Here is a 23,194-nt window from a genome sequence, read left to right as displayed (position 1 = left end):
TGAATAAGTAGTCCTTTGAAGGAATGAATAACAGAACTAATGTAATCTTTATGTTACATAGGAGAGTGTCTAAATATGGAACAACGATTTACTTCCAAGAACTTTCTGAGTGTGTTAAGCTTTGTTTTCTGAAATATTTTAGTATTCCACTTTTTTTTTTTTAATATATTTTATTGATTTTTTACAGAGAGGAAGGGAGAGAGAGAGAGAGAGTCAGAAACATCGATGATAGAGAAACATCGATTAGCTGCCTCCTGCACATCTCCTACTGGGGATGTGCCCGCAACCCAGGTACATGCCCTTGACCGGAATCGAACCTGGGACCTTTCAGTCTGCAGGCCGACGCTCTATCCACTGAGCCAAACCGGTTTCGGCTAGTATTCCACTTTTAATTGGAGATGAAAATAAATCCAGTAAAGAATATCAGATAGCTTTTTATAGAGTGGGGAGGATTGAATATTATTCATGAAACTTAATTCTTAACCATACATCCAGATAATATTTGTTAAGATGTTGAATATTTAGCTAACATATTTAGTATTTACAATTAGGTCATAAACTAGCTTTAAGTTCTAGGTTAATTATTTAATAGAATTGTCTATAAAAATGAGTTTTAAGCCTGTTAAAAATTTGAGTATCAGATTGTAGTAAACGATATTTGTGAAGCCTAATTATGGATGATGTTAGCCCCTTTTTCTTATGTTTTCCTGATTTGGGAGGTGGAGGTACTTTCTTTTTGGCAAGTGAAAGGTTCTGCCCTGATTGGCATTTAGAATTTATTATATAAAGATCTTAAAATGAATAAATTAGATTTTGACATTACATTTTAGAATTCTTTCCAAGGAACTATTTTCAAACTTAATAATCTCATAATATGCTATGAAAAAAGAGCTTTATAATTATGAGAGGGAAACCTACAGTAAAATAACCTAATCTTTTTAAAGTCTTTAATAATTTAGTGAATATTTGTGCCAACTTGAATAGGCAGGTCTTGTTTTTTTGGAGGGGGCGCTCTATCCACTGAGCCAAACCGAGGGAGAGAGAGTAGAAATATCAATGATGAGAGAATCATTGACCAACTTAGGCCAGTCTTGTTTAAATGAGCCTTTAAATGGCTTGTCTTATGTTTACCATTGACCAAAGATATTAAAAGAATTATTTTCATAAAAGCTCTTTAAATAGTCATGCCTGATTTCTTTGAATTTCTTTGTTCTAATAAAATTACGAACTTTAAGGTTATTCTTAATGAAATTATAAGTTGTCATGGGATTTACATTGTTTGTCTTACCCTTTTTCTGACATCCATTTTCTGTTTTGTCTTAAGGTTATCTTTTACCTTCTCATAACCTTTCTTTTTGCAGAGCCATTGTTTTCATTGAACCTTACAAAGGAAAGTATTTGAGGTCTCTAATCCAACAATCATTTTCTTAAAATATGATGAATTTAAAAATTTTACACATGATCATAATACTATTGTATAATTTCTCTGAGGGAAAAGAATAGTTCTTTTTAAAAACTGGCTTTTCAGTAACACAAAGTTTTGCTTATAATACGAAGATCAAAAACTGCAATTAATAATAACCTTGGTACTTTAAAATACTGATTTTGAAAAACCCTCTAAGTTTTTTTTTTCAATAAAGTATACATGAAAATTTAGAGGGTCCCTGTCAGTGTTTTTACACAGTATTTCAACTGCCTTTCTGTACGGCATTTTTAAGACATATCAAAGAAACTTAAAAGAAGTCAACTTGTCTTTATTTTTATTAATCTCATCTTAAAGCTTTAGTAGTTTATATAACAGATATCATCCAGAACTAGTTTCTTTGGTGTCTTTTCTCAAATTCATCTTTCTTGGTGTACAAAAACATCTTGTAATTCCAGTCACCTCTGATAGATTTTCCTGTGTCCTTTTAACTTTTTTACATCTTTTTGTAAAACGTAGTTCCGCCTGTAACCTTTTTTTTTTTAATACTTCATCTACCACTGTATTTGTCCAGTGTTTCCTTGCATTATTCTATTATTAGTGGGATTGGTTCTATAATAGACTTGTAACTATTAAATATTGCCTGGTTTTTACTGTAATAAAGTTTTATGTATTGGTGCACTATCAGTGCTTAGGTGTATGGATCATCAAACATATAAAAACTTAACAGAGCCTCCAAATAATTTAAAACATCTGTATGTAGTTGTGATTATAAAAAATTGTTTCAAGGACATTTGTTATGTACATCATTTAATATTTTATGAGAATCATATATAAATGCTTTGCAAATTCTTACATACCTGTTTCTGAGGTAAAAGAACGATTTAAGAAAGAAAATGAAAATAATTTCATTCAGAAATACATCTTGGGTGATCATATTCAGAATTTAAATTTTCCAGGTGATTATGACTATTCTTGTGGAAAGTTTCCAGACGCCTATGCAAGCATGATCTTGTTTTCAGTTTTACCCGTTTTGAACTCTAGAGGTGCTGAAGTCCTGAGCATTAAATGAGTGTTGGTGCATGCTAAACTTGGAGAGTTTCACTTCTTTAAATCACCTACACTTCCTGTATTTGGGTTTTTTTCTTGGGAGGTCTCTTATTTCTGTACCGACCACACTTAATTCTTACCTTATAAGATTAGAAATGAAATAAATACTGCCTGATATAGGGTGGACAGTAAGAAGGCAGTTAGTCATACGGCTTATATTTGTGCAGAAATCCTTGAACTGTAGGAAGCCACTTAATTTTCTTCACATCTGTCTTCACCTCCAATTGATTTTGCTACATAAAGGTCTCAGCTATTGTGTTTGGTCTTATATCTTATACTAGGTACTTGACACCTAAACTTCATTTACTTGTGATTTTACTTGGTTCTTTCTAATAGTTATAATAGGTCTCATTTTCTAAAGCAGAATACAACTGATTCATCTTTGACTTGTTGACATTGATTTTTGTTTGTTTTTAGTCTTCTCCTGGAACTTAAGCATCATACTGTAGGGTGTATTTTTATTCTTCTGAAAGAAGAGACCCATCTATATTTTTACTGAAATTTTGATGTGCTCAGACATCTATCTACCCCTTCAATTGAAATGTTTTTAAATTTAGTATGAAATTCCCTTTAATAGTTAAACTTTAGCATGAAAGATTACTTTTTAAATATCTATATGCAGGCTCTGCATACATCTGGAATCTGTTTTAAGATATATAATAAGTTCCTTGTAAGTTTGAGATCTTAAATGTTTTTTTTTTTTATCAACATGATGCATAAGTTTTTTTTCTTTAAAAAACGGCATCTACTTAAAGGGATTTATGACTAAAATTGCTTATTTTTCTACAGAGTTGTCTGCTGGTTCTCAGCTTGAAGAAGATTCTACAGTCCTTATTGATCCTTTTTCTTGGCGTTACCATTTTTTGAAGCACAGTTAATCTAGTTTTCTAGTTTGAGCTTTCTTTTTGGCCATCTTTTAAAAAAAATTTTTTTTTTAATCTATAAACTAGCCAAGAGATAGTTCTACAATGTCCAAGTCATTCCAGCAGTCATCTCTCGGTAGGGACGCGCAGGGTCATGGGCGTGACCTGTCTGCAGCAGCAATAGGCCTTCTTGCTGCTGCTACCCAGTCTTTAACTATGCCAGCATCTCTTGGAAGGATGAACCAGGGTACTGCACGCCTTGCTAGTTTAATGAATCTTGGAATGAGTTCTTCATTGAATCAACAAGGAGCTCATAGTGCACTGTCTTCTGCTAGTACTTCTTCCCATAATTTGCAGTCTATATTTAACATTGGAAGTAGAGGTCCACTCCCTTTGTCTTCTCAACACCGTGGAGATGCAGACCAGGCCAGTAACATTTTGGCCAGCTTTGGTCTGTCTGCTAGAGACTTAGATGAACTGAGTCGTTATCCAGAGGACAAGATAACTCCTGAGAATTTGCCCCAAATCCTTCTACAACTTAAAAGGAGGAGAACTGAAGAAGGCCCTACATTGAGTTATGGTAGAGATGGCAGATCTGCTACACGGGAGCCGCCATACAGAGTACCTAGGGATGATTGGGAAGAAAAAAGGCACTTTAGAAGAGATAGTTTTGATGATCGTGGGCCTAGTCTCAACCCAGTGCTTGATTATGACCATGGAAGTCGTTCTCAAGAATCTGGTTATTATGACAGAATGGATTATGAAGATGACAGATTAAGAGATGGAGAAAGGTGTAGGGATGATTCTTTTTTTGGTGAGACCTCGCATAACTATCATAAATTTGACAGTGAGTATGAGAGAATGGGACGTGGTCCTGGCCCCTTACAAGAGAGATCTCTCTTTGAGAAAAAGAGGGGCGCTCCTCCAAGTAGCAATATTGAAGACTTCCATGGACTCTTACCGAAGGGTTATCCCCATCTGTGCTCTATATGTGATTTGCCAGTTCATTCTAATAAGGTGAGTTAATACAACAGATGCTTCTAATTTCTTGTACATTGTAGTGTCTATTCTGTATTTACCTATATCTTTTACTCTAATTCTGTAGTCTGGTGACACTGAGTTGATCAAGAATTTTTATACTTTTGAGAACACTTTATTTGGAAGGTAATTGGTTTTTGAGCATTTTAAACCAGGGCTTTACATTAATACAATCTGCCGAGATTACTTCTGGCCACAAAACTGTCATCCACTGGGATTATCTTGTTGGTTTTTGGCATCAGTATAATCTTCTTATTCATATTTAAGCAGTTTTTTGTCTGCTTTGTTGAATTGTTTTAAGTATTATTATTTTTTTTTGCAGTCAATATGCTCTGCCATTCAGGATGCTAGATTTTAGCTCTCCATCTGTCTTGATTGCTGATTTGTATGTAGTAAAGATGGATTCTTGAAAGATTCTCTTTTTTTCCTTATCTGTGGCTATAGGGAAATATTCAATGTAGAGCCCTGGTGTTTGTTTCAGTATGTTTTATATTTTAGATTAGTTCATTCTTCCTTTTTTAATTTCCCTTTAACACAAACTCTCATAACTATAACTGAAATTTTTCATCATTTTTTTTCTCCTTTTCCACAACTTTCTTAAACATACTTCAAAACTCACTTTTTATTATCCCATATTGCATCTATCCCTTTAGAGACTTGGAAAAATCAGTTACTGCAGTATCCTGCTCTGTGCTCCTCATAAACATATTCTTTTTCTGACTTAGGCTTAGACTTCTGGTATAGTCATTTGAACAAAAAAAATATATATCTCAATTCTCCTTTGCTTTAATTATCACATCTGGCAAAATGGGAACTTTTACAAAATGCTCTTTTAAATATGTTGTCCTTTTCTCTTTCAATGTTTAGATTTTACTTGTTCTCTGATTATTTTTTCAATATACAGTGCAGTTGACTTAAAGTCAACACGACCATCCGTTTTTCCTGATGTGGTGTATAGTTCATTTCTATTTAACTGGGATATGTTGCCATGAAATTGATGGTTACTGTTACATAGGGTATTTTATTTACAGTAACATTTGGAAAGGTCATTTTCTATTCATAACAATTCCTTTTAAATGCATTTTTCAGTGAGTATTGATTTTGAATTAACTAAATCATCTAGTGTCTGGACCTCAATATTTTTGTCACAGATAATTAAGAGGAGAGACTTATATTTGAGTTTATAGAGTACTTTAAAAAATATTTTTTAAAAATAATTCTCAAGTATTACAAAAATCCTTTGAATTAATGTGTAGTTTAAGTACACAAATATTTTAATCTATACCAAAATAGATGAACATTAAATGCTAAATTTAAAATTATAGATCAATTTTCATTTAAGATACAGAATTTCAAACTCATGGAAATTCGTTTGATAGGTGATTTGACTAATGTCCTTTTTCAATTTTTTTGGCTAATACTAAGAATATATTATGGGATGTAGTTTTTGTTCAGTACTGAACTTCAAGTTCTAGGTCTGATGGGAGTTTACTTAATAAAAAAGTCCATTAAACTTTGGTGACACAAAATGTTTTCATTACTCCTTGCCTTTTTGCAGTAATGGCAATATGACCAATGTTTTCAGGTAGGATCTCTAAATTCCAAGGAAAATCACTAATTACAAATCTCAAATGAAAGTGATTTTAAGGGACTTAACATCTTTGTTACTGGAGTAATAAATCAGAACCTGTTGTTAGAAGTCTCCTTTTGACTGAGCAGTAATTTGATCTTGTTGATTGCACATAGAAAATCAATTGAGTAAAGGAACACAAAAGGAAAACACAGGAGGACCTGAATCAGAGAAAAGTTTCTGTTTTATATATAGAATTATTTTTTCTCCAGATTTTGCTACCTCTAGTTCCTAACCACTGATATTAGTAAATAATAGTAAATGGGGTCTAAACAAACAAAAGAACAGTTTAAAAATATTTGTTGAAACTTTGGGTTCAAGAGTAAGACCCTAACTCTAGTATAAGAGGTACTTTTAACCTGTAAAAATGCTTAGGCCCTCCCTAGTTTTGGTTTTCTGACAATATTGGGAATATTTAAGGACTAGTTTAGAGGTCCTTTGATTGCTTAATTTACGAAATGTATATTTGTAATTTGGACCAATTTTCTGGATACCTGCATTATTGAAAAAAATAATTAAATTTTTACATTTAGCAGTGGTTCTTACTCTTTTGATAGCTGATGTAGAAACAATTACTTCAGAGAAAATTCCTGGGGTGAAAGTAGATAATGACATTTTTTTAAAAATATTTAATCCTGCTCTCTGGTATTGCTGCATAACTTGGAAAATCTGTTCTTTTCACTTACTGGTAACGTTAAGTAACATACATGATCAAAACTTCTTAGTATGAAATAAGAAACTTTTAGGTGAGAAAAACCTCATCTAATTTGTCATCATTTATTATATTTAAGTGACTTTCAGTGATGGTATTGCTTTTCTTTCTTTCAAGGTCATTTTAGAGCATCAAGTTGCTTTTCTACACAACCTCAAATTCCTTTTAAAGAAAACTGGCCTTTCACTGTCTTGTCACTTGAGTTCATATTTTTCCTTTTAGTATTATTCTAGAAGCCCTTATGTTATTCTTCATTCTGCCATTCCAAAAGTGCTTCTCCAAATTATCCTTTCTTATATAACTTGGTTTTCCTACAGAACTTCTGAATTCAAAAAGAGAATCCTTATTCTTTTTTAATCTGATATGAGAGTTAACCTCTATGGAGAATCCAAGGATTTATAAGTTTTTTAAAAACCCTTTACTCTTAATCCTCACTTTAAACCAAACAGTAAAAGATCAGGTGTGGTAGTGCAGATTAGTAATGTGTTGGTTTTGGGTGGTTTGTACCTGATTCTTTCATCTTGGCCTTCCTTCTAGTACTTGAGTCCCTTCAAAGATCAGCCACACTTTAGCGTAAGTTTGAACCTTTTAAAGGGCATGGAGTGTTAGATTAAAATAATTTCTATTCAACTAGGTAGCCTTTCCCTCTCCAGTGAATTAGAAGCATGCCTTAATAGGGTAACTTAACTCCTCTCCCAACACACTACTTCTCAAGGATATTTTATAAGTAAAACCTGAGGATATTTTTAGTTCTGAAAATTCTAAATTATTTGTTGAGTCCCTCTTCTGTTTTTTATCAACTTTACCTATGGTGCCTCTTGCTTACAGCCATTTTAAAAGTGGCCTCCAACAAGTCAATGGTCTGTTGCTTTGCCTGTAAAACCCTTTTATATCCCAAATAATCTAGTTGTAGAGCCAGCTGGAGAGAGATCTCTTTGAATTCCTTATTGATAGCCATTATTCAAAAGACAATCTGGATTTGAGAGATAGCTCTTCAAGTTCTGAGAAATGCCATTCTGTTTGGATGTATTTCATCTTGGTTCTCTCATGGGATTTTAGTTAATTCTATTAGAATGTTTGTAAACTTGTAAGATAAATCAGTTTTTTAAATTTAGGATCCTGTCTATAAAAACAATTCTAAAGCTTTTCAAAAAGTTATCTCTTGTAAAATTGGTTCTTTGTTTTAATTCAGCTCGTGAGAGCCTTTTTTAAAACATTTCCTGACCATGTTTTATATTCCAAATATTGCATTAGGTAGTGTGGATGTTATAAAAGTTGTTGCCTCATTTGCAGGAATTGTAAAACAAGATAGCATTCATTAGCAATGTAATAATAGTTCACTTTCTGAGCACTTTCTATGTGCCTGGCAATAAGCAGTTTATCTTTATTTAATTTACTTTTTATAAAACCATACGAGAATATTGCATCACAATGAATTGTTTTGTACCAGAGATTCACATCTAGCAAGTGACGCCTTGGAAATAGAACCAGGCAGTGTGGCAGCAGAGCCTACTTTTCCTAACAGCTCTCTTATATTACTTAAAACATTAATCATTTACTTACTTTTTTTAACTAAAGAAACGAACATTTATTTGCCTAAAATAGAAAAGTTAATCCCTTTAAATTTGAAATAAATACAAAGGAGCAAATGCAGCGTTTCCCTCCTTTAAAAGTTGGGAGCTGGCATTGAAATTTGCTTCTTTATTTTTGGGAAATATAATGGGAACTTAGATTTGGGGTAAATGGGGAATATGTTCTAAAAAAGCCATTTCTATTGAATCATCTTAGCTTTATGTTTGTAGTATACTTGGGTCATATCTCAAAGGCTAGATGAAATTAAAGCCTTCATGTTTAGCTAATTGTTCACATTTAAAACATACGTTCTAGGAAAGTAGATACAAGCGTGAATATTTTGTCATATTTAGAGTACTATAAAAAAGCAATTCTAATATTTGACATGAATAATTTAGTTTGTTCTACAGCAGAAATTATGTCCAGCTAATCTCAAGCAAGGTCAGTTACTATTCTTGATCTTTATTATTAACTCTATATCTTTTCCCTGTCAGGCCTATTAATATGTTAACCAAGTTATCCAGTTTTTCCAAGAGTGTGCATGTCGTATTTGAGGGCAGGATCAAGATACAGGGATTCAGAGAAAAGATTTTAAATTCAGTGTGATTAGTGAATGTGCAGGTGTTTGTACAGCCTATGATATTGCATATAAATTAACATCCCAGAGTTTGAATGGTTCAAGTGAAAATATTTTAGCTTTATATTTGTTAATTCTACGAATTTACTTTGCTGCAGGAGTGGAGTCAACATATCAATGGAGCAAGTCACAGTCGTCGATGCCAGCTGCTGCTTGAAATGTAGGAGTTTGAAATACCTTTAAAGCATCCTTAATCGTGAATTGGAAACAACCATTGATTGGTTTGGGGGAGTTGGTCATTTACTTGTAATATCCACATTGTTATTACTGCATAGGCAATGTTTAGATCTGGGATCTTATATGGAATATTAGATGCAGTGATAGTGATACTTTTGTTAATATTCTAGTGTAAATAAACATTGGCCTTTTTATACAAATTGAGAGGATTTTTAATAGACTTAAGATAGCTTTTGATACGTAGGGTATTTCAGTAACAATAATACATGCTCTAAAAATATCGAATATACAAAGAAAGGAAAAGTTGATAGAAGTTACAAATTAGTTGTTAAGCAAAAACTTTCAGGATGTATTTTTTGGTTTGGCATACATTTGTTTCTGAGTTTAAACTAGAATAAAATTGATTTCATGGGGAATCTTCCTGCCTAAGCAGCACACTAGTACCCATTGTTCACTGGTTTTGCAAGTTTCACATATGCCTACCTCTGTTGGGGCTGTCCTTTCTAGTGTGTTCTTGGTACTTATATAGGAAAAGCAAAACCTGTGTGGTTGGTCCTCATTTCCTTATATAGCCCATATTTCTAATTCCTCATGCAGTATTGATTCTATTTAAGACTTAGCAAATACAGGGGGAAAAAGTCAACATTAATTACCTACATTTTCACGCAGTACAAAATAAATTTATTTTCATTCCTTTGGATTAATTTGCAGTTTTGAAGTTTTTCGTTGGGAAATATCAATATATGGCATGTTTTAAACTAAATATTTTAAGACTTAGACTTTCCTATAACTTTATTAATAAGTACCTCTATTTTAAAGGCCAAACAAGGCTATTTTGTGAAAAGGACAGTTTTATTTTAAAGTTAATTTTCTGGTCTTTTTAAAGCTACCCAGAATGGAACCCTGACAATGATACAGGACACACAATGTAAGTTAAAAATTTTAAGCTATTGTTTGTAAAGGAGATCAATGTAAGGAATTCAGGTTAAACTTTCAAAATATTTTGTATTGAATGTGAGGGCAAAGTCACTGTGGGTGAATTTTATTTTTTATAATTTTAATGTTGATTAAAAAGTTTATCATTTTAATGAAATCCAGTTTATCATTCCTTTTAATTTTTCTGGTATCTTTTGTGTCTCTCGTGTTAAAAAGTTTTTACCGCCCTAGCTGGTTTGGCTCAGTGGATAGAGCGTGGGCCTGCGGACTAAAGGGTCCTGGGTTCAATTCCAGTACTGTTGGTGAATTTTCAGAAACTATTTTATATAGTGATTTTTATTGTATTACTATTAAGAATTTTCTTAATTGCTTCACCCATAAATGCCCCCCAAAGATTAGAATCATAGTTATATGGGGGTTGTTTTAATAATGAATTTTAATTATTTTTGGTGGACATCTTTATCATGCTTGTTATATTTATGTCTTCACATTACTAGGGGTGATCCCTTCATGTTGCAACAATCTACAAACCCAGCGCCAGGAATTTTGGGGCCTCCACCTCCCTCGTTTCATCTTGGGGGACCAGCAGTTGGACCAAGAGGAAATCTGGGTGATTATAAAATTTGTGTTATTCCCTAAGAAGTTTTGCCATAAAAATAAACTGATTATGGGCAAAAGAAGACTCATTAAACTGTTATTAAAAAATAATTGCATGAAAAGACATGGTGCTCATATTTGTAATATCTTTTTAGTGTTTGAAAGTTGTTCATTTTTCAATTGAAATAGCCTATTAGAGCAAGTATATTTATTACAAGAATAAAAAAGTACTTTTTCCCACATAAAGGTGCTGGAAATGGGAACCTGCAAGGACCAAGACACATGCAAAAAGGCAGAGTGGTCAGTAACTCAACTCTTGCTTTTACTGTAATTGCTGTTTTATGAATGATATGCTAATTGAATTTGTGTCATAGTCCTTTCTATTGAAAGACTGTTATAGTTTGAAAGCCATCAGGCTTTTCTATTACTTTGATCAGAGTTAATCTTTAATATGCCTATAGTTGAGAGGTCTCATCTTGATTCAGGGTCTTAAGAACTTTCCTATACAGTAATGTTTATAGTATTCAATTTAAAAATCAGTGCAGAGACTGTTTTCTGAAACAGAACTACCCTTCCCCACTCACGTGATTTCCTGTATAGTTTTTAAAGTCTCTAGAATGTTATATGACAGTGATGGCGAACCTTTGGAGCTTGGCGTGTCAGCATTTTGAAAAACCCTAACTTAACTCTGGTGCCGTGTCACATAGAGAAATTTTTTGATAGTTGCAACCATAGTAAAACAAAGACTTATATTTTTGGTATTTATTTTGTATACTTAAATGCCATTTAACAAAAAAAATCAACCAAAAAAATGAGTACACATGTCATAGGTTCGCCATCACTGTTACATGAGTTGATATTTTAAACTAGAGGTCCAATACATGAAATATGTGCATGGGTAGGGTCCCTAGGCCTGGCTGGCGAACAGGGCCATTGGGGGGACTTTCGCCAGCCCCGCCGCCAGTCACCTCCCGCTGCAGGACAATCAGAGGCGGGGGCCCTGCTGACACCCACCCAGGCTAACCTGGGCCTGCGGGCTGGGGGCAGCTTCTGCATTAAGCGTCTGCCACTAGTAGTCAGTGTGCTTCATAGCGACGGGTCTATTTGCATATTAGGCTTTTATTATATAGGATTCTTAATCTGTTCTGGTTAACATTAGACTATAAAATTAGTGTGCATAACTTGTTTCATATTGCTTTTAAAGAGATGTATTGACTTGATTCTCTTTCCCAATGAATAGGAAACTAGCCGAGTTGTTCACATCATGGATTTCCAGCGAGGGAAAAACTTGAGATATCAATTATTGCAGCTGGTGGAACCATTTGGAGTCATTTCAAATCATCTGATCTTAAATAAAATTAATGAGGTATGAGTTTAAAATACATATAGTATTTATTCATCACTAATATATTTCCTAAAGAGATTATTGCATATAATCTTTTTTTTTCTTTAAAATATTTTTATTGATTTCAGAGAAGAAGGGAGAGGAGGGCAGGAGAGGTAGAAACATCAATGATGAGAGAAAATCATTGATCGGCTGCCTTCTGCACACCCCCTACCGGGGATTGAGCCCACAACCTGGGCATGTGCCCTTGACCGGAATCAAACCCAGGACCCTTCAGTCCACAGGCCAATACTCTATCCACTGAGCCAAACCAGCTAGGGCTCAATGTAATCTTAAATCATCAATATGGAATGAAGTAGATGAAAAGCCAATAGTTGAAGTATGTTAATATTTAAGTCTTAATGAATATCAGTGTGTTCTTTAAATAAAAGAACATATAACAAAACCATTTTTTACCATAGGTTATAATAAGCAAGACAAGTTCTTATGGTATCTCATCAATGTTGTAATGAAACATTATTCAAGGACCTGTTCTAATGCTAAATTCTAGTATTAATAGATAATTAGTGAGCTTATAAATTTAGATTCTTGAGCAGTAAATTGTCATTATTAAATTACTATAAGGGCTGTAAATGGATAAATCTTTGGAATGTCATTTAAAACTTTTACCAAAATCATGCCAAATCATTATTTCAAGTCCATTAGGCAGAAGTGATAGTTCAGTGCCGTGAAGATAAAATCTGGGATGTTTAAAAAAACAGCATGCTAGCAATGTTGGTTTTTCTGCTTTTAGATTTTTGAAAGTATTTTTTATTTAATGATTAAATATGTCTGGAAAGACTTTGAACAATGTTTGAAATAGTTTTGGTTTTTATGTTTACAATTGCAGGCATTTATTGAAATGGCAACCACAGAAGATGCTCAGGCTGCAGTGGATTATTACACAACCACACCAGCATTAGTATTTGGCAAGCCAGTGAGAGTCCATTTATCCCAGAAGTATAAAAGAATAAAGGTAAATGTCTTTTTTTCAGATTTATATTGCCATTCATTTAATATATCCTTTTAATTAACTTTAGCTACTTTAAATTGTTGCTAATAACTAGGATAATATTAACTAATAATTATAGTGTATTTACCAACATTTGACATGCCCTTTTTTCCTATTTACTAAATTAAAGAAACCAGAAGGGAAACCAGACCAGAAGTTTGATCAGAAACAGGAGCTTGGACGTGTGATACATCTCAGCAACTTACCTCATTCTGGCTATTCTGACAGTGCTGTCCTTAAGCTTGCTGAGCCTTATGGGAAAATAAAGAATTACATACTGATGAGGATGAAAAGTCAGGTAATATACATGTAGAGATTTTGAAAAAGACTATTCTTTAAAGTGCTTTAAGATTTATTTGTGTGTCTGTGTATTCTCATTTTAAGTTAAAAAAAAAGCACGAAGTAATTTTCTTTATCTCCTCATAGATTAATTTTTTTAGCCACACGATATTTTCTTCTACATTGAAGTAGATGCATAAAGTAAAGCTCTCTTTTGCTCAGGCTAGTTAACACTATTTGTTTCCAGGGTTTGCTTCCAAAAATCTTCCTATGTGTGGGTATTTATTCTCCCTTTTTTTAAAATATATTTTATTGATTTTTTACAGAGAGGAAGGGAGAGGGATAGACAATTAGAAACATCGATGAGAGAGAAACATCAATCAGCTGCCTCCTGCACACCTCCTACTGGGGTTGTGCCCGCAACCCAGGTACATGCCCTTGACCGGAATCGAACCTGGGACCCTTCAGTCCACAGGCTGATGCTCTATCCACTGAGCCAAACCGGTTAGGCTCCCTTTTTTTTTTTTTTTTCTCTTGTTATTTCAACTGGGATACTGTTGTTTCAGAGAGAGGGAGAGAGATAGAAATAGAAACATTGATCGGCTACCTCCTGCATATCTCTTACTGAGGATTGAGCCTGCAACCTGGGCATGTGCCCTGACCAGGAATTGAACCCAGCTACCTCCTGGGTACAGTGCTCAACCAACTGAGCCACAACAGCTGGGTTAATAGTTACTTTCTTTAACAGCGTTTTTTATATCCTTTCAGATTTTTTTAATAATTTTTTCTTTTCTTACAGAATTTGCTTAATATCTACTAAGCTTATTACTTTAATTACTTTTTTGCAGGAAGCCTGTATATAGGTAGTTTTATATTTGGTTCTACCTAATAAGTGGATAGAAAGAATAGTAAGCACCATATTATATACAGTTCTCTAAGAAATAATCTTCTTTCTAACTTTTTAAGGCCTTTATTGAGATGGAGACCAGAGAAGATGCTATGGCAATGGTTGACCACTGTTTGAAAAAGGCCCTTTGGTTTCAGGGGAGATGTGTGAAAGTTGACCTGTCTGAAAAATACAAAAAATTGGTACTAAGGGTATGTAGTGCTTGATTTGTCTTACGAATATTGGGTTTAGTAATTGAAAGAAAGCAACCTCCTCTTTTTTTTCTGGTCTTCCTTAGTAGCAGAAGTTTTCTATCTGGTGTTCTGTAAAAGCACCTGGATTCTTTGAACAAAGTTCTGCTACCAAAATGTTTATTATCCACTGATTGGTTGAAATGTTGATTGTAAAAAAACTGCTGACTAAAGTTACCTTGAATTCTTAGGTATGTTTATAGGGATTGAATAAGCTTAGTTGATTATATGAAGGATGGTCATCAGTTATTAATTAACTGGATAATTATGTATTCTGCAAGTGAATATTTTAATATGTTAATTTAATGCAAATTTTTGTATTTTTAGATTCCTAACAGAGGCATTGACTTGCTGAAAAAAGATAAATCCCGGTAATTTCATTTTGTTTGTGTGTGTGTAAATAATGGTATATTAAACTATTGTTTTCCAACTCAGAATTAATTGATGTATACCTCCTTGATTTCAGAAAAAGATCTTATTCTCCAGATGGCAAAGAATCTCCAAGCGATAAGAAATCCAAAACTGATGGTTCCCAGAAGACTGAAGGTACAACTGAAGGTAAAGAACAAGAAGAAAAGTCAGGTGAAGATGGTGAAAAAGATACAAAAGATGACCAGGCAGAACAAGAACCCAGCATGCTTCTAGAATCTGAAGATGAGCTACTGGTAGATGAAGAAGAAGCAGCAGCACTGCTAGAAAGTGGCAGTTCAGTGGGAGATGAGACAGATCTTGCTAATTTAGGTGATGTGACTTCTGATGGGAAAAAGGAACCTTCAGACAAAGCTGTGAAAAAAGATGGAAGTGCGAGTGCTTCAGCTGCAAAGAAGAAGCTTAAAAAGGTAAAGGAAGATTGTATTGATCTGTTTTAATAGAAAACTAGATCAGATAAATCTTTCAAATTATTTACCTTAGCAGATTAAAGAGATTCAAATCACTTATATTAGAAAAAAATCAGGTGTGAACTATAATACAAGCATTTAAGTCTAAACTCTGCAATAATTGGATTAAATGGGACCTCTTAAAGTTGCCCAAAAATGACAGTGCAAAAAGAGGACTTCTTAGTAATGAAGGGAAAATACTTAAAACTATATATACTTCTGCATTGTAAGTACTTTGAGGCAGCTGTATAGTTCAGCTTGTTTTTTAAAAGATGGGGTATGATTTTGCAATAAACTGACCAAAAGATGATTAAAACATTTCCACTCATTAAAAAATTGTTGAAATTAAAAATTCTTCCCAAATGAGAAATGTACACTTGATCAGATATTTCAGTAACTTTTAAAATATTTTCTTAGAATAGATGTTACAAATAGCATATAAGATGAATATAAAAATAGGTACATGATACAAGGAACAATAAATAAAGCAAAGGCCCATGTATACTAAGGATAGGAGCATTAAAATATTTTTGAAGCCACTTACATTAAATGGTTCTTGAACCCTGGCCAGGTACCTAGGTTGTAGTGTGGTCCCGAGGCCAAGGTTGCAGGTTCAATCATCAGGGCACATACAAGACTCAACCAATGAAAGCATACATGAGTGGGACAACAAATCAATGTTTCTCTCCTCGCCCGCCCTCCCTCTCTTCCTTTTCCTAAAAATCAACACATAAACCCTTTTTATCTAATAGAAGGCTAATAGGCGTATCGACCGTATGGCAGAACTGCCAGTTGCTGTGATGCGCACTAGTGGTCAGTGCGCTCCCACAGGAGGAGCACCACTCAGCCAGAAGCCCTGAGCCGGGCTGATGACTGGAAAGCACATCGGTGGTGGCAGGGAGCGGGCCTAAGCTGTCAGAGGGCTCCCGGACTGCAAGAAGGTGCAGGCCAGGCTGAGGGACGCCTCCACCCTACCCCTTACCCCCAGTGCAGGAATTTTATACACTGGGCCTATAGATTTTTTTAAAATGAGATTTTTTAAATCCTATTCTATGGTTTCTTTCTAAACAACATTCAACTATTAGAAATTTTTGTGTTGTTAATCCTCATCTGAGGATACTTTTCCATTGATTTTTAGGGAGAGGAAAAGAGGGTAAGACAGAAACATCAGGGTGAGAGAAACACATCAATTGGTTGTCTCCTGCACTTGCCCTTGAGCAGAATCGAACCTGGGACCCTATCCACTGAGCCAAACTGGGTAGGGCCAACTATTAGAAATTTTTACCTCCAGACTCTTAAAGAGCTTGTGATTATTAAACATGTATTGCATGCTATACATTTTTGTAAGCTCTTTATATGTTAATTAGCTTAACCCTCACAGTAACTATATGCAACAGATGTCTTCCTTATCATTATCCCTATCTCATGAATGAGGAAACTGAGGCATGGAGAAGTTCATTAATTGTCAGTGGCCATACTACTTATAAGTGGTCAAGCCAAAATTTAAGCCTAGGCCATCATTCTCCAGAGCTTGATTTTTTGTAATTTTATTTTTTTAACTGCTACACTGTTTTGGATTGGGTATTCTCTAAAAAACAGTTGTGTCACAAGATACTATTTTCCAGAGGGCATCATTAAGTTATTTATAACTAATCAGTTACTTGATATACTAGAGGCCCAGTGCACCAGATTCATGCACAGGTAGGGTCCCTAGGCCTGGCCAGCGATCAGGGCTGATTGGGGCCTCCCTCTGTTCTGCGCCACCCCCCTGGTGGTCAGTGCATGTCATAGCAAGCAATTGAACTCCCAAGAGGACACTCTGCATATTAGCCTTTTATATCTTTAGATTATATATATAGAAATATAAGTCTCCAAACGCTTAGAATATGACTATCCTCATCATTCATTTTTTGCTCTCCGCATAAGGCAAGCCTTCAATTATTTAGTTTTAAAACAAGCTAAGTTTTTTAAAACCAGTGATTTTTAGAGGGGAAAAAGTATTTTGAGAGAATGAATAAAGACAAAGACGCTGTCCCTTTCCCTTTAAGTAAAGCAAATGGAAGGGATACTGCAGGATAATTGTTGCAGAGTAAATTTGTCTTTCTTAACAGCGTCGTTTCCCAGGGAATATGGAAGGTTTTGTCACTCTAGATGAGGTTGGTGATGAGGAAGATTCGGAACTTCAGAAACTTCGTAAATCGGGCATGGCATTTAAATCTGGTGACAAAAATGATGATGGTTTGGTTGAAATTAAGGTGGACAAGATCGAGGAACTTGATCAAGAAAATGAAGCAGCGTTGGAAAATGGAATTAAAAATGAGGAAAATACGGAACCAGGTGCTGAATCTGCTGAGAATGCTGATGATCCCAACAAAGATACAAGTGAGAATGCAGATGGCCAAAATGATGAAAACAAGGAGGACTATACAATCCCAGATGAGTATAGAATTGGACCCTATCAACCCAATGTTCCTGTTGGTGAGATTTAAGGTTTTGTTCTTCCCCTCTCACCCTTCCCAAACTCTTATATAAGATTTTTAAATTGGTCTTACATAAGCTCTGATAGCATTTTATTTATTTCTGTATAGAATAATTTGTTAATCTTAATTGACATGTTCTTTTTTTTCTTACCCAAGTCTCCTGATTTTGTATTATCTTTTGTTATCATTACAGAAATGTATTCTTTTCTCAAAGCTTTCTAAGAATTTCACTGGCTTTTTGTTTTGTTTACCTGTTATATTTCTGCCTTTTTTAAGAGTATAATTAGGTGGGACCTTGAACATCAATTAAATACAACTATTAACTAATGTCATTTTTTGTTGTTGGATTTTGTTTTAGCTTAGGCCATTTGGACTTCTCACACAAAAATAACATTTGAGAACACTAAATTACTCAGTTTACTGAATTTGTAAGAATATATGTTTGTGTTCTAGGTATAGACTATGTGATACCTAAAACAGGGTTTTACTGTAAGCTGTGTTCACTCTTTTATACAAATGAAGAAGTTGCAAAGAATACTCATTGCAGCAGCCTTCCTCATTATCAGAAATTAAAGGTAAGGCTAAATCTGAAAGAAAACAAATAGTGTAAGTTTATGGAAAGTAAAGCATGTATAACATTTTTCTTTATTGATGGACCATAAGCAGTTTAATTCTAGAAACATCTATTCTGCCGCTTTTTATAGTATCTTCTAATTCAATAATTTAATAATTTCTAACCATGTTAAAAATTTTGTAATAAAATTAAATTTATTTTTAATATTCTCAAATGGATATTGGACTGTAATTTGTCTAATTTGGAAAATACTGGGAGCCTGAAGACCCAAGTGACATAAAGCCTTTTTAGCTTCATAAAGTACTATGTCCTGTCATACTTAATGATTTTTACATTGACTTTATTATTTACTAATAATGACACTTTTCAGTAAGTTTTATGATTAACAGGATATAAAGTTAAAGGGGTAAATGAATAGAGCAAAAAATAATCCAAATTTCTATTTGGATTTTTTTTAAATTCTATTTTGTTTAAAGTATTACAAATAGTAGTACATATGTCTCCTTTTTTCCCCCCATTGACCTCCCCTATCCCCTGTTCCCCAGCACATGCCCTCACCCCTCATCCCTAGTGTCTTGCGTCCATTGGTTATGCTTAATTCAAGTCCTTTGGTTGATCTCTTAAAGTGGGTATTTTAGTTAGTGGCTTCTTTAAGGACGGAATAATAAGATGGATAACAGGGAAAAACCCTAAAAGTAGAGGAGTTGAGCACTCATAATGGTAGGTAACTGTTCTGTAACACAAAATTACAAGAGTAGTTAGTCATCCAACATGTTCTATGCATTTTTTAGGATAACATTGAATTTAGGAAATCTAGTTCTTTGCAGTATCACATGTTTTAAATGTGTTCTTTGCTGTGAGTATCTTATCATGGATATGAAAAAAGAATGGTGGTTATTTTCAACAGTAGGGATAATTTTATATATTTCATCCGATTAAGCTGTTTGATGGCAGAAACTATATGTATTACCTAGAGATATATAAATATAAAAGTGGTCTCTGGTTGCTTGACACTTTATAAAGAATACCATGCTTTCTAATATTTTCTAGCCATTCTAATTTTCTAGATATTCTATAGGAGGTAGCTCTCTTATTTCCTATTTTAAATGAATTTTGTCAACTTTAAGAATTATTATGTAGCCCTGGCCAGGTGCTCAATTGGTTAGAGCATCATCCCCATACATCACGGTTGCAAGTTTGATCCCCAGTTAGGGTACATACAAGAGTCAGCCAATGAATGTATAAATAAGTGAGACAACAAATTGATGTTTTTCTCTCCCTTCGTCTCTCCCTCTCTCTCAAATTAATAAATTTTAAAAGTGAGAATAAAGAATACTTTAAAAAATACTATGTAATACAATATCTTGCTAAGGATAAATTACTTTATAATTTCCAAGGTGGTAATTTTTCTTCTTTTTAAGGATATAATGGCTTCTAATCTTCATCAGTTTACAATAACTATACAGTTGATAAATTTCAGCCAAAAGTAAAGAAACTTTGAATGTTTTACAGTAGATTTATTTTTATTTTATTTTATTTTTTTCCTTTTATTAACGTTTTAACACATCTTTGGAGTCCAGAAGCTCTAGAGGTTACACATCTAATACAGGGGTCAGCAAGCTACACTTGCAGCCCAACCACCTTCTTTTATAAATAAAGGTTTCTAGGGACACAGCCACAATGATTGTTTATGGCTACTTACATTGTTGTAATGGCAGAATTGAATAGTTGAAATAAAGACCAAATGGTTCACAGACCTACAAAATTTACTGCTGGCCCTTTAAGAAAAGGCTGCCCACTTGGTTTACTGGAAGGGGGCATTAAATAAATTCATGTCATTTTAACTAATGTTCTTGGAGTGGTAGCAATTCTATGTAACTGTGGTCTTGAGATTTTCTCATCTTCATAAATTAGTGTTAATTACACATTGAAGTGATTGTTTTTCACATTTCACCATTATTTTCCCATGCCTTATTGTAGTGTCCTGGACCATTTTAGTTTTGTGCACTAATAGGAATAACTGAATCTTTTAAAATAGTGATAAGATTATAGGTTAAATTACACTCAAATCCCCAAATCTGGATAGACTGTTTTATTTTGGAGTTAATTAATTTGTGTTTCTCTTAAGGAACTCAACACCTTTAAATTTTTTTACTTTTCAGAAATTTCTGAATAAATTGGCAGAAGAACGCAGGCAGAAGAAAGAAACTTAAGATGTGCAAGAAGCTTAACGATTTCAAGGAAAATAATAGTTCTTCGTTTTTAATGTTAACCTTTTTTAAATACAATATTGATAGTTAGAAGAAAACTATTGTACTCTTTTGTTTTAGTGGAAAAATAATAGATGTCTGTTCTTGTGTTAAGTGTTATAGCAAAAACACATACGGTTAAATTAATGAAGAATTTTTGTTTTATCAGAATGGTAACAGACAAGTAGACAACAGACTTTGTAGAGACTGACTTCGTAAGCTACTTAAGACAACTTGCACCACTAAAAAAATGATACGTAGAACTATTCAAAGAAATGAAATTTAGTAGTTCTAAGCTTCAAAGAAATGTCAAAACTTTCGATTCCATTCAATAAAGAACAAAACCAGTTGTATTTTTATTACTTTTCATCTGAAACATTCCACCTTTTAATCTGAGCCTTGCAGACTCTTCATTTGGCGTTTGAAGCTTTTTTTTATTGCATTTCATTTTTTGGTAACTTCATTAACTGAAGTTAGCAATTAAAATACAGGTGCAGTTTTCTTTTAATGTTATGCTGTTGTTTAGGTAATGAGAAATATTAAGTAACTGGCATTAGATTTTGTAATTTTCCCCTAAGTTTCTGCTAGATTTCGTATTCTAGTAGTCAATGTATTTTCAGTGAAATGTAAAAATATTCTCATTCTCTTTGACCAGTATTAATTTCTATAGACCTTATTGCTTGTCACTTGAATCCTGTAGCTGTCATACATCTGGTATAAGCAACATTTGATTTTTGAAGTGTGTAGACCATCCTTTCATATTTTCAAGATGTAATTTTACATTTCTGCATTTAAAAACAGTTTGGCCATAATCTAAACGCACGCTTCTAATCCATATACCTGCACATGTGATCTTTGTGAACAGAAATTTGCATGTATTATCTGTGTTTACTTGTAACTTTCTGGTTATATACTGCTTATATCTGTGGATTCAAGTTTCTGAGGTGAAATACCAATAAAAATCTAGGTCATGTTCATTGGTTATACATGTTTGAAATGTTAACCAATATAATTTGTCAGTTGTGGTTTTTATTTGCTGTTACACTTTCTTGCATGTTTTAACAAATTACTACATTTTAAATCTAAAGTGTTCTAAAGAGTGCTACTAAAGATCTGAATTTTAAAGTTTTGGTGCTGGTGGATTTCTTGTTCCTGTTACATAACCAAGAAACGGGGCTGTTCATGGGTTTTTCAAACATTCGGAGTTTAAAATGCTAAAGACGAAGAAATAGCAAACACTGATGTTTAGGCATGCTTATTTAATAGTCAAATTGGAAATAACATGTAATAGCAAGAATTAGTTGTAGCAGCCTCTTAAGATATGTTAGGATTCTTGGTTTTCAGGATTATCTGTTCTCAATTTTATTTTTTAATTTAAAAAATAACTTATGAATTCTTTTTGAAACACTTAGGTCCAGGTGTATCAAATGATATATCAAATAGTTGGATACAATTTTATGCTCTTTGATGGTCAGATGATAATTTTTTAATGTAACATGCACAAAAAAATCCTTGCCAGTTTAATTGTGCAGTTTAATTTTGGCCTTTACTAATTACCCAATTTTGTTTAATTCTTACTTTTACCTAACAGCAGCAACAAAGCTTTATGTGTACAGCAGCATTCCTAATTGTTTTCTGTCAATAATAGCTTTTTCCCCAGAGGTCCTACTTTGTCAATGTACCAAGTTGTAGAAAAAAATATTTAGTATTTTCAAAGTATTTAGAAAGCAGAACATCTCATTAACTGATAGTTTTAAATAAACCTGTAATAGCTATTTCTCAGATTATGCAAACCTTTATTTAGCAATGTTTCTACTCAAACTTGCTGTAAAGTTTAAGAACGTTTTCCCCACCTCAATTTTAGCGTTTAGTTTAATCTTAAGTCAATTCTTTTGAGGGAAACTCTTAGGAACACCTAGTAATTATTATGGCAGGTGTTATTAAGGTTGTAAAAGCGGAAAGAATACACAAATTTTTATCTGGCTTTGTTCGCAGTTGATTTTTGGTGTCTTTAAACAGTAAAATAGGTTCTTGGTGTGTAGTAGAAATCTCTAGGAATGCTGCAGGATGTTTTTTTTTAAGTTAATAAAAATGTTGGAGTCTAGGTTGTTTAAGAAAATTTATAGTAGTGTGCAGAGCATTTCTGTACATTGCCTTACTAATCTCCATTGAATATAGCTGAAAACTCAAGGATTGAGTGGAAAGTGCGTGCCCCTTTGGCTCTGGTTCCTATCCTGTGAATGTCGGGTAAGGCTGAGATTTTTTTTCTTTATACTGTACTAGTGGTTCTCTATAGTAGTGCATCAAAACTACCTGGAGACTGCTGAAACATTGCTGAGTCCTGCTCCTAGAATTTCTGATTTGTTAGGTTTCAGTTGGGTCTCAATTTGCATTTTTAACAAGTTATAGATGATGGTGATGTCAAGAATAGAGGTCACACTTTTGATGAAATTGCTTTACCTATAGCTGAAGTGTTTTGGGTTTTTTTAAAATGTTTTTATTGATT

General features: G+C 33.6%; 1 protein-coding gene across 4 annotated transcripts in view; it reads left to right on the top strand.

The window, feature by feature from the left end:
• MATR3 (matrin 3) overlaps positions 1-21,813 on the top strand; it is a 29,856-nt gene extending 8,043 nt beyond the window's left edge. For 2 of the 4 annotated variants that reach the window (XM_015569632.1, XM_006772449.2), the window contains exons 2-15: positions 3,323-4,413; positions 9,084-9,145; positions 10,049-10,090; positions 10,596-10,708; positions 10,943-10,995; positions 11,936-12,061; positions 12,930-13,055; positions 13,222-13,389; positions 14,337-14,468; positions 14,835-14,878; positions 14,974-15,346; positions 17,497-17,863; positions 18,319-18,440; positions 20,602-21,813. In XM_015569632.1, the coding sequence (XP_015425118.1) occupies positions 3,502-4,413; positions 9,084-9,145; positions 10,049-10,090; positions 10,596-10,708; positions 10,943-10,995; positions 11,936-12,061; positions 12,930-13,055; positions 13,222-13,389; positions 14,337-14,468; positions 14,835-14,878; positions 14,974-15,346; positions 17,497-17,863; positions 18,319-18,440; positions 20,602-20,652 (2,691 nt within the window). In that variant the 5' untranslated portion in view covers positions 3,323-3,501 and the 3' untranslated portion in view covers positions 20,653-21,813. Of the gene's footprint in view, positions 1-3,322; positions 4,414-9,083; positions 9,146-10,048; positions 10,091-10,595; positions 10,709-10,942; positions 10,996-11,935; positions 12,062-12,929; positions 13,056-13,221; positions 13,390-14,336; positions 14,469-14,834; positions 14,879-14,973; positions 15,347-17,496; positions 17,864-18,318; positions 18,441-20,601 lie in introns of those variants that run through there. The other 2 variants (XM_006772450.2, XM_015569633.1) reach the window with 2 other exon arrangements.
• Positions 21,814-23,194: the final 1,381 nt, after the last annotated feature.

Source organism: Myotis davidii, unplaced genomic scaffold (genome assembly GCF_000327345.1).
Source record: "Myotis davidii unplaced genomic scaffold, ASM32734v1 scaffold545, whole genome shotgun sequence".
Classification (NCBI taxonomy): Eukaryota; Metazoa; Chordata; class Mammalia; order Chiroptera; family Vespertilionidae; genus Myotis; species Myotis davidii.
This window is presented reverse-complemented; position numbering and strand designations above follow the sequence as displayed.